General features: G+C 39.0%; 1 protein-coding gene across 1 annotated transcript in view; it reads right to left on the minus strand.

Annotated features, from left to right (window-relative positions):
• NSF (N-ethylmaleimide sensitive factor, vesicle fusing ATPase) overlaps positions 1 to 12,165 on the minus strand; it is a 148,407-nt gene that overhangs the window by 69,386 nt on the left and 66,856 nt on the right. The window contains exon 9 of the mRNA XM_068976434.1: positions 3,996 to 4,195. Coding sequence (XP_068832535.1) covers positions 3,996 to 4,195 — 200 coding nt within the window. The remainder of the gene's footprint in view (positions 1 to 3,995; positions 4,196 to 12,165) is intronic.

Below are 12,165 nucleotides of genomic sequence, written 5' to 3' on the forward strand. Positions count from 1 at the left end.
GCTGTTTAATAATGATTATCTATATATGCAGAGTCGGACATGACTGAGCAACTTCACTTTCACTTTTCACTTTCTGGCACTGGAGAAGGAAATGGCAACCCACTCCTGTGTTCTTGCCTGGAGAATCCCAGAGACGGGGGAGCCTGGTGGGCTGCTGTCTATGGGGTTGCACAGAGTCGGACACGACTGAAGCGACTTAGCCGCAGCAGCTTACATGCAGAATTCTTTGGTATTTCTCTTGCTTGAGGTTCATATTACTTCTGGAATCCATGGACTGATGTTCTTCATCAGTTTTAGAAAATTCTAAACTTCTTTTTCTTCAAATACTGCTTTTGCTCTGTTCTCTTTCTCCTGACTTTTTGGAAATTTAAATATGTGCACTAGACCTTGTCTTGGTTTTATCTCTATTGCCTTTCATCCTTTGTTTCTGGTTATTTTTGTTTAATATCTTTTGGTTCACTAATTTTCTCTTTGGATGTGTCTAATCTGTTGCTTCAATGTGAGTTAATTTACTTTCTCATTCTCAGCATTTCCACTTGATTTTTTTTTTAACATTTTCCAATGCTCTGCCAAAATTTTCAATCTTTTTTCTCTTTGAGCGTGATAAGTATACTTATTTTAAAATACTATATCTGAGAATTCTAATATCTGGAGGCCCAATTTCTATCATCTTTTGTTTTTCTTTGTGTGTGTTTATGTCTTTGTGTATCTGATTCCTTTTCATTATAAGCCAGGCACTGCATTTGCAAACTACAGAAGCAGTTTATGACCTTGCATGACACTACCTTCCTCCAGGAAGGATGTACAATTCTGCCAAATGCTGGGGTCACTAGTCGTTTAGGAACCCTCAGCCTAGTTTTAGAGAATGACACAATTCAAAGCTTATCTGTAGCCTCTGTAAGAACATGTCTACTTCTGATTAACATTTGCTTCTATGGTGTAGCCTTTCATGGTCCCAACTCAAAAGTGAGCAGGTTCATCAAGAGTCCCCTCTTTGTGGGCCATGGGCTCTAATCTCTTTCCCCCTTACATTCACTCACTAGCCAGTCAAAAGGGTTACGGAGCTGTTTAGCAACTTTCTCCAGAATTGGCTAATTTCTCCAGGGGAACAGTGGCCCCATACACTGGGACCTTTTGCCCCTGGGCCTCCATTCTCCCCATAGACCTTGTATGCTCTTGTTGCCTCCAAGCAAAAAAATAAGTAAATAAAACTTTCCGTTGAGCCTTTCCGGTAGTCTTCAGTGGCAGGCACAATTTAAATTACCTACTCTGCAACTACCAGAAGTTAAAGTTCCAAATTTTATCTACATTTTCACCAATTTCATTGCTCACCATTGTTTCTAGTTCCACTCCTTCTGGGTTCAGGATTTTTCAGTCTCAAGTATATCCTGCTTCACATTCTTCCAACAAGCTTCTGTGACTAGTTGGAAGCTTCTGATAGTTAATTCTATTAGACTTTATCTGAAAAAATACCTTCATTCTATCTTACTCCTGAATGAGAATTAAACTGGGTATAACATTTTAAGTTGACAGTTATTTTCACTTAGCTCTGTGAAGATATCTTTCCACTGTTTTCTGATCTCTCTTGCTATTGTTAAAAACTTTACTGTCAACATGATGGATATCTCTTTGGATGTCATCATTTCTTCATTGCTAATACTAAGACGTTTCTCTTTTTTCTTTGGCATTCTCCAGTTTCACTACAATGCATCTACATATAAGTTAATTTCTACTTATCCCATTTGAACTCATGGTGCTACATGAATTTAAGTATTTCTAAATCTAAGTTTTTAAAAATCAATTCTAGAATGTTTTCAGCCATTCTATTTTTGAATATTGCCTCTATACTATTCTATTTGGGTTTCTTATTTTAATTCTGTTATCTTAATTTCTCTTTCATACTTTCCATCTCTGTATCTCTCTGTGCCACATTCTGGGTGATTTCTTTAGATTTATTCTTCTGTTTATCACTTCTCTCTTCAGCTGAAGCTACTGCTTATGCTGAACCTAATTGCTGAGTTTTAAATTTTGATGATGATGTTTCTATTTATTGGAGATATTTTAGCTTTCTCTGTGAGAAGCTCCTGTGGCCTGGGCTTGGTGGAGGACCCTTTGGGGTATTCTTTTATCTAACAACTCTATGTGGGATCGTTAATCCAGGATTCATTTTAAAATTAACTTCCCAATTTGGGGACCTCAAAGTATACTGGTGGTGTGCATATGTATGTCTTTCCCCCGCCACCTCCTAAGCATGAGCCAAAGACCCATGGTTTAGAACTGCCATGTGAGATTCCTTAGCTTCCACTCTAGAACCCAGGCAAACAGTTGAACAATTCTGTCATTTCTCTGTGTTGGTAGGGAAATAATTTCTAGTCATTTCTCTTCACTGATGATACAGTCACTTTGGAGGTTCCAGTTCCTAGTCCACATCTTAAGCAAGTTTAAGGGCTCATTTTATGCCCCCTTGTTGTTGTTCAGTCGCCCAGTCATGTCTAACTCTTTTGCAACCCATGAACTGCAGCATGCCAGGCCTCGCTGTCCTTCACCATCTCCCAAAGTTTGCCCAAGTTCATGTCCAATGCACCAGTGATGCCATCTAACCACTTCATTCCCTGATGCCCTCATCTTCTGCCTTCAATATTTTCCAGTGTCAGGGATTTTGCCAGTGAGTCAGCTAGTGGATGCTAAAACTCAAAGGGACACATTACCAGAACCAAAAAAGGAAGCTCATTATCTTTAGCACTTTAATTTCCAGTTTTCTTTTAATTTCTGAAGACATTTCTTTCTCGAGAGCTCAACTGTTCTTCTGAAAATATTTTAATTATGTTTTACCCAGCATTTGAAGATTTTTGTATGTTTTCATGCTTCCTAGTCTACTGTATTTCCAGAACCAGAAATCTCATGACATTGTTTTTCAGCTTTTCTTTAATGAAACAAATATGTTAATACTAGTATATTAATCAAGGTTTTCCAGAGAAACAGAATCAATAGATCTATAGATGTGTTCTATCTGTTCTACTGGTACTTAAAAAAATATATTTATTCTAGACCTAGATTTATATCTTTTTACCTATCTAGAGATTAATTATAAGGAACTTGTTAACAGAAGTATGGGAACTGACAAGTCTTACTATCTGTACTGGGTGAGCTGGAGACACAAGAGAGCCTGGTGTGGCTCTCTCATCCAAAGGCCTGCAAACTTGAGAGCCAGGAAGAGTGGGTGTTTCAGTTTGAGTCTGAAGGCAGAAAAAAACTGATGTCCCAGCTCAGGGTAGTCAGGCAGAAGGAAATTCCCTCTTACTCAAGTGAGGGTAAGCCTTTTTCTTCTTTTCAGGTCTTCAACTGATGGCATATTAGCAAGGACAACTGTGTTACTCAGTCTACAGATTCGAATGGTAAACACAACTCAACCAAAACAACGTTTAACTGATGTCTGGGCACCCTAGGGCCCAGAAAACTAACATAAAATTAGCCATCCCAATTAGTAAACTCTGGTTTTATTTTTAGTTAATTTTTTTTTCCTAAGACCCAAATCAAATTTTCCTTTGTGACCTAACAGCTTATACCTGTCACTCTACAGCTGAGTTGGGTCAGTGGTGAGTAAACTAGCTTTCTGCACAAGAACTTTACACATACATAATTCTATAAGTCTCTTTATGGATTTAACTTTTCTCTTTTATGATAAATGAGTTCAAGATTCTAGAAGTAATGTGGAAGAAAAGTGTCACTTAAAAAGATATTCATGATATGTTTTTGCAAAACTTTTGGTTTATATCACCATCCATCTTTGTATTCTGAACATGTGGATACTGACATCTGCTCACAACATGTAAATCTCCCGTAATCCCAGTTCAGTGACATAACTCGGTTCTAAATAAATTTTACTTGCAATTTCTTCAAACTGTAAATTATGACAACACGTTTTCCATCAGAACTTTGGGTTTCAATCGTCATATAAATGACAACAAACTTTTACTAAATTATATTAGCATTACCCTTCTTTGCTCCTCTTCAGCATCAGCAAAGAGTTTACGAATGTTAGCCTCTGACTCTCCCACATATTTGTTGAGAATTTCCGGCCCGTTGACCACTTTAGGCTCTCTTGCATTCAACATCTTGCCAATCTGTCGAGCCAACAGAGTCTTACCGCAACCTGGAGGCCCGTATAACAGGATGCCTTTAACATGTTTGCAGCCTAAAAGGAAAAGAGAACAGTCTTACATCAACTAAGTAAGACATCAAAATTTCCTGTCTTCATATGCATGTTAGGAAAAATACAGCAATCGCATTAACATACATTAATATCCAGGTGCTATAAACAGAACAAGAATGAACTGAAGCTCTTTCTAAAATAGAATATTCCACAAACAATTCCTACACCAGTACCAATAGTTGAGGGGGGAAGCTGCCAATTAAAGGTCTTGGAAAAGTGTATCTGAATTATGATTTAGTTTAGAACAAATACTGTTAACTGTGAAAATGTCTGTTTGACTTAAATACCTAATTAGGAACTATTACTTCTTTTTCATTCTCCTTTACTTTAAAGCTAGGAGGGGAAAAGAAAGATCTGTTTTTAGGCAAATTTAACTCAACACAAATCTATTATGATACAATAGCTATGGAAACTATATCTTAGTCATAGAAATTACAGGTCTACCTGTCAATACAAGTACTTGAAGAAAGGGCAGACATGTCTGAGCTGGGTGGGGACTGAGCAATCCACAGGATGCAGATGGATGTCACAGACTCTGCGGATAAAGCCGAACGCCCTATTTCACAGGACTATGCCAAGTGAGAAACCTGCTTTCTCAGAGCCACCAAGAAGAAAACGAAGCTTCCAAAGAACTTGGAAACTTCATTCAATCCTTTTCGAGGCAACCATTGCTAAATGCATTAAAGATATCATTAACAACAAAAAACAGCAAGACTGAATGACTTAAGACTCCCAAGAATTTCTTGGGCTCACTCTATGCAAGCATTTACTCCATTTCTGAAGATTAAGAGGACCTGTGGTTTCTGTTTAACTCACTCTAGGAATTCTCACCTATCTTGTAGTTTCACACTTAAGATGCTTGACTCTTTTCTTATGAGTTTCTTTATACTCTTGCCTGGAAAATTCCATGGACAGAGGAGCCTTGTGGCTACAGTCCATGGGGTCACAAGGAGTCGGACACGACTGAGCGACTTCACTTCACTTCACTTTTTTCTTTATACTACACCGAAAAAGCACTCTGTGAAATAATAAATTCTTAGATTTCAAGTGTTACACTCGAAACTACAGGTGAACAGGAAATTTTCTGGAAATGGAATATAGTAAATATTTATGGATAATGTCCTCATTTGGAATGAAACCTTAAAAAACTATATCTTTAAGAAAATTATGACAGTATATTTAATGACTTACAGAAAGAAAACCACAAGATTCAGCCAACTCTAACTAGAAATTTTAGATTCTAAGGAGGAAGATACTTGGTGTTGCCTGTATGGCCATTGCTTCTATCTTTGTTTCAAAAAGGGACTCCCTTTTAAATTCTTGAAAGTGATGAGATCTATGTTTATGGTTAGACTTTTAGAGACAAGGGGAACTTGGTAGAAACATATGAAGGCTTAGATTCTTGACCTTCTCATCAAGAGTAAGTTCATGTTTCAAGAACTGTAGCCTATAAAATGTCTTTGCCCTTGTCCCACCCTTGGGGCATAAGGGGTAATGAGATAAGGGGATAAGCCTTGAGCTTCTGCTAGAGGCCAACACCACCAGGCACCCTCAGGATCCAATCTACTGGGACACATCTGAAGTGAACTCTGGAAGTTCAGTTCAGTTGCTCAGTCATGTCTAACTCTTTGCGACCCCATGGACTGCAGCACAACAGGCCTCCCTGTCCATCACCAACTCCCAGAATTTACTCAAACTCACGTCCACTGAGTCGGTGATACCACCCAAACATCTCATCCTCTGTCGTCCCCTTCTTCCACCTTCAATCTTTCCCAGCATCAGGGACTTTTCAAATGAGTCAGTTCTTCGCATCAGGTGGCCAAAGTATTGGAGTTTCAGCTTCAGCATCAGTCCTTCCAATGAATATTCAGGACTGATTTCCTTTAGGATGGAATGGTTGGATCTCCTTGCAGTCCAAGGGACTCTCAAGAGTCTTCTCCAACACCACAATTCAAAAGCATCAATTCTTCAGGTTTTTTTTTTCTTCAGGTGCTCAGCTATCTTTACAGTCCAACTCTCACAGCCACACATGACTACTGGAAAAACCATAGCCTTGACTAGACTGACCTTTGTTGGCAAAGTAATGTCTCTGGCTTTTAATAACCTGTCTAGGTTGGTCATAACTTTTCTTCCAAGGAGCAAGCATCTTTTAATTTCACGACTGCAGCCACCACCTGCAGTGATTTTGGAGCCCCCCAAAATAAAGTCTATTACTGTTTCCACTGTTTTCCCATCTATTTGCCATGAAATGATGGAACCAGGTGCCATGATCTTAGTTTTCTGAATGTTGAGCTTTAAGCCAACTTTTTCACTCTCCTCATTCACTTTCATCAAGAGGCTCTTTAGTTCTTCTTCGCTTTCTGTCATAAGGGTGGTGTCATCTGCATATCTGAGGTTATTGATATTTCTCCCGGCAATCTTGATTCCAGCTTGTGCTTCATCCAGCCCAGCATTTCTCATGATATACTCTGCATATAAGTTAAATAAGCAGGGTGACAATATACAGCCTTGACGTACTCCTTTCCCTATTTAGAACTAGTCTTTTGTTCCATGTCCAATTCTAACTGCTGCTTCCTGACCTGCATACAGATTTCTCAGGAGGCGGGTCAGGTGGTCTGGTATTTCCCTCTCTTTCAGAATTTTCCACAGTTTGTGGTGATCCACACAGGCAAAGGCTTTGGCATAGCCAATAAAGCAGAAGTAGATGTTTTTCTGGATCTCTCGTTTTTTTGATAATCCAATAGATGTTGGCAATCTGATCTCTGGGTCCTCTGCCTTTTCTAAACCCAGCTTGAACATCTGGAAGTTCACAGGTCATGTACTATTGAAGGCTGGCTTGGAGAATTTTGAGCATTACTTTACTAGCGTGTGAGATGAGTGCAATTGTGTGGTAGTTTGAGCATTCTTTGGCACTGCCTTTCTTTGGGAACTCTGGAAACTGGCTCATAATCTTCCACTCCAAGCCAACCACTACTGTTTGACTTAAAACTATTTGTAAAAAACCATAGCAGAGGAAAGTGGAGGTGGTGGGAATGAAACAGGCACAAGGGGAGAAGATCCAGAGAGGAGAAAACAAAGACATGCTTAACACCTACAAAGTACCAAAGCTTAGCCCCATCTCCAGTCTCTTAACCTTCTCCAAGTTTCTCAACTTCCTCCTAACCACACTTCCTTCCAGTTAAGGCATACTTTCTTTCAAGGACTCTTGCTTCCTCAGCATTCTTATATTTCTGTTATACCTACCTTAGGAGCCCTGAACACGATATGACTTTATTGCACCTAAACATTGGCCACAGAGCAAAACCAGAGAAAATTACACCACTGTGCTGACTGATATCCTAAGCGCTTCATGCTATCTGATTTCAGCTCTATTCTCACTGCTTCCTCAGTACTGCATGCCACCCCTCACTCATTTCTGTTAATCTCCCATTCTCCTTAGTAATTTTCCAGATCATCACTGTTCTCTTCTCAAGTGCTACCCATGTCATTAATTCTTAGAGATGATTTAGACGTTTACTTTGCACATCAAAAAAAAAAACAACCTATCAAGTATGAATTCTGTTTAGCTCCCTGCTTCCTTTTTTTTTTTTAACACTGCAAATTTATTATCTAACAGTTCTTTAAGTCATAAGTTTGAGTGGGTTTGGGTAGCTCAGATCCATTTTTCATAAGACTGAAATCAAGGTGTGAGTCAGTGGGGTTTTGGGTAGAATCAGTTTCCAAGTATATGCAGGTTGTTGATAGAATCCATTTTCTTGTGACTGTAAGACTGCGATTCCTATTTCTTTGCTGGCTGTCAGCTGGGGGTTCATCTTTTCTCCCAGAGGCTGCCTATTTTCTTTTGATACTTTCCATGTGGTCTCCCTCCAGTAAGTGACTGAGTTTCTCTTACGCTTCAGATCTCTTGAGCTTCTTTTTCTGACACATCTCTCTCTTCTGCCTTCCTCCTCTGCTTTAAGCTACCTTCTGTGATTATGTTAGGTTCACCCAGATAATTCAAGTTAATCTCCCTATCTTTTGACAAGGTTATTAGTAACCTTAATTACATATCCAGACTCTCTCTGCATCCCTGCTTCTTTATCTACAGATTTATCTGCAGACATCTCCATTCTCAACTTCAGCAACTGTTCTCAGAGGAGTTTCCTTCCTCTTCTCCAAGGTTTAAATCACAATTATTTGTCTTTATACTTTCTTCTCTATTAGACTGAACTATTCAAGGCAGGTGCTCTCTCATCAATTCTGAATTGCAAACACTCAGCATTAATATCTAGCACATAATATATACTCAATAAAGAGGTGAACAAGTAAATTGTTGACATCCTTCCTATAAAACTCAGAGAAAATGGGGGACAAGAATATGACTTAAAAAAAAATATTTGAAGCTCTTATTTGAAAGTATTTATTTTGTATTTGAAGCTCTCCACAAAAGTATTTACTTTCATGGCTAAGATAATTTAAATACCTAAAAAAAAATGTCTTTGGAAACACTGGGACTTTACAAATTTGGCCAAACCACATAATATCTAAGAAGAGATTTTTAACTCTGTAACTCTGTTTTTGTATGTGGGAAATGCTCAATTTAATATGCTCTGAATTAAATTAACTCAGATGTTATAAAACAAATAATCCACAAAATATTACCATGAAATCTGAAAGAAAGAGGTAAAATGCACATCCATGGAACTTATATATAATCTATAATACAGATCTGTGAAATTACAGAATCTGTTCAATATAACATCAATAGGAATGTCATAAAACCTCTAATCTGCATTAAAACCATCATTCTACCATCTTTTTTAGGATGCCAGGAAAACACATCAAAAAATATACACTTACATGTGAAGATTTTTAAAAATCCACTTCCACAAAGGAAGCAGTTACTTGAATAAGCAGTGGAAATGGGACTTTGTTATTACTATTATTATCATAGCCTTTTCAACTTATTAAATAAGCATCGGTCTCTAATTTTAAATGAGTCATAAAAACTCTTCATAAGTAATTCCATTCAACAAAAGTGTATTAAGCTCCTGTTTGGACTAGGCACGAAACGAGGTGTTTGGGATACAAACATGAAAAAGGCAGTCCATACCTGAAGGGCATTTCTGGATTTAGTAGGAAAGACAGAAATAAAAATAAGTTATCCCCAATATAATATGACATTATCAGAGTCGTGCATGAAATGTTTCTGGAACCTAGCCAAGAGAGACTGATCTTGCCAGGGTGATGGCAGAAGATTAGGGATGGACACAGGGGAAGAGATAACAGAGTCTGGGCCTTGGAGGATGGCTTGAGGTTCCTAGTCGGGCAAAGGAAGGGAAATGGCAGCCTAAAGACAGAGATCAGCATTAGATTAGGCACGGTGGCATGGACCTAGAAGTTGTCCTCTCAAGACAGCCAGTCATCCCTTCTGTGGCTGGGAGCCTGAGTACAAGGTTGACAGGTTCCCAACTAAGACAGGCCTCAACACCATGCCAGGAGTTTTTAATCTGTTTTGTAAAAACCCAGAAGTTTCTAATCAGGGAGGCTACATAATGAGATGTGTGTTTAAAAGCTAACTCTGGTGGCAGAGTAAAGGAAGGACTGGAGAAGAAAGACCAGAGGGCGGGAGTCTAGCTGGAGGAATGTTCTTAACCTTTTTCTGGGGACACTGCCTCACTGTCTGGCTTTGGGTTTTTTGCCAATTAAGCTTCCCTATCCCTCCAAGTCCTTTGGAAGCACATGAACAATTGGGTCGAGAGGCCTCAGAAGGCTGCCTCCCTACTGATGCCCCAGCTTTCCCCTGAGCTTCTCCAGAACATGAAGGCCTAGCACTGATGCTGGGAGCCTCTGATCTCCGACCGCTAGACTGTCTGACTGCCAAGCTGTACTGATTGCTGTTACTTTTTTTCCCCTTTATGTCTTACATGCCCCTCACTACTCACAGATCAGTTCCCTGAGTTAGGGAACTACATAGCAAAGGGCAGGCACAGAGCAAGGAGAAATCAGTGGAACTGACTTGTTTAAAATGTCATGTTCTCTCATTCTATCCCTTACTTTTTTTCCCATGGAATAGTCTAGTGGACCTCCCTAGAAAAATGCCCATGTACAAAAATTTGTATGCAGTTTTGAGAAGATTCTTATATCCTCTGAGGTCCAGGCATTAAATTCAAATTAAAAATCCTGAGTACTACCGAAGTAATCTAGACAAGAGACCAGAAATGGAAAGAGGCAACAATTGTAAGAAACAGTAGTAGGAAAAGAACAGAAGATAGGGGAGGTATTCATCAGAAATCAAGAGACCAACTGAAAATAAAAGAAAGAGGAGTCAAGGATGACCTGAAGGCATCTAGCCTGGGAACATAAGAAAAATGATCGTCATCTCAGAAAACAACCAAGAAGTTAGCAATAGCAAATCATAACTTAGTTTTGGGCTATAAGGCATTTGAGATTCAGGCAGTAATGCCCATTTAAAAAAGACTTGTTGAAAGCTTAGAAAAGATATCAGAACTCCTGGTTCAATATTTTTGAATGTTTGCTCTGGGTACATGAAAAGCCTCCAAAAGCTTTGAGCAGAGGAATGTGACAAGAGGGACAGACGCTCTGGAGACAGAGGATGAGGGCTGGAAAGAGAACATGTGATGTAAAAATCAGGAGGCTCATGCTGATCTAGGTCAGATCATTTGGGGCTGAGGTAGGAGAAGGAAGCCAAGTGGTGTAGGCAGGAACAGATAAGAGATAACACTTTCCGAACTCTGGCAACCTAGAGGCGGGATTTAAGAAGAGGTGCAAGGAAACTTCTTTTGAGACTAGTGAAGTAAAGAGAAGAGGAAGCGAGCTGAGGTTATGCCTGCTGGGCTTTGTTTATCACCTGGAGCAGGGGCTAAGGTCATCTAAAGAACGCAAGATGAGGAGATGGCACTGGTAGACATGCAAGCAGTTTGGGAAGAACCTGAGGAACTGGGGAAATGTGTGGGAAGGTGGGCTTGAGCAGACAGATGCCACTGGGTAAGTGAACTCAGCACAGGAAAGTCAGGTCACTGAGGAACTCTCCTCTTTGCTGTAATTATATAAGCAACTTACAGTGTGAGGTAAGGTGTAGGTTCTTACTCAATTCTGTAAATATAAATTTTATTAAAGCTGGCATAAGAATCTTGACTTTTGGGGTTTTAACCACTGTTTTTTCCAAAACTGAATCTTAAACTTTAGCATTGCAGGGTAAATAAAATTACCACACACAAAAAACAACAACAAACAAAACTACCCCAAACTCCAAAACTACCACATGGCCTGTTCTCACCATTCTCCCTCTAATTTCCATAAAGTTTGAGGCTTTAATTTTCATTTCTAAATCATTTGCATCTTTTCTCCTTCCTCCATAATTTATGGACTAATAGTATAATCAAAAATAGTGCCAAAGCATTTCTTCTCTTCATTTCCTGAGTTGTTAATTAACTGCTTATTTTAATAACTGCTTCTGTTAATCTCTTCCTAAAAACACCTAATCTTTATCTGGATGAGGCACAAACATAACACTCCTGGTTATAGTATCATAAAGGAAGGTGGTAGTGATAACCATAATTCAAAATGGCCAAAACTGGCTTTATATATTTGGTTTTGGAATTCAAGTTGCTAATTATATCTGAATATAGGAGTAAATGAAGTTTTGGGATTGTGTTCTTTGACTCATTCAACAAGCGTTACATTAAGATGAGTTTGTTCTCTTCTGATTATTTCTCTTTCCTCAGTGAAATTAAAGATTTCAAATTATCAGCTGCTGGTGAGGATGGAATGAGGCAAGAGGTAATGTTGGATGTTTGAGGAGAATGGAAACCAACGAGTCCTCTCAGAGAGGCAGGAAGGAAATTGACAAGACTAAGGAAATACATCCCTTCTAGGCCTCTTGGCTAAGATAGGTGTAGACTAAGGGGATATAGAAGGAATGCTAGGAAACACTGATTCCAAGATATACT

Source organism: Capricornis sumatraensis, chromosome 8 (genome assembly GCF_032405125.1).
Source record: "Capricornis sumatraensis isolate serow.1 chromosome 8, serow.2, whole genome shotgun sequence".
NCBI lineage: Eukaryota > Metazoa > Chordata > Mammalia > Artiodactyla > Bovidae > Capricornis > Capricornis sumatraensis.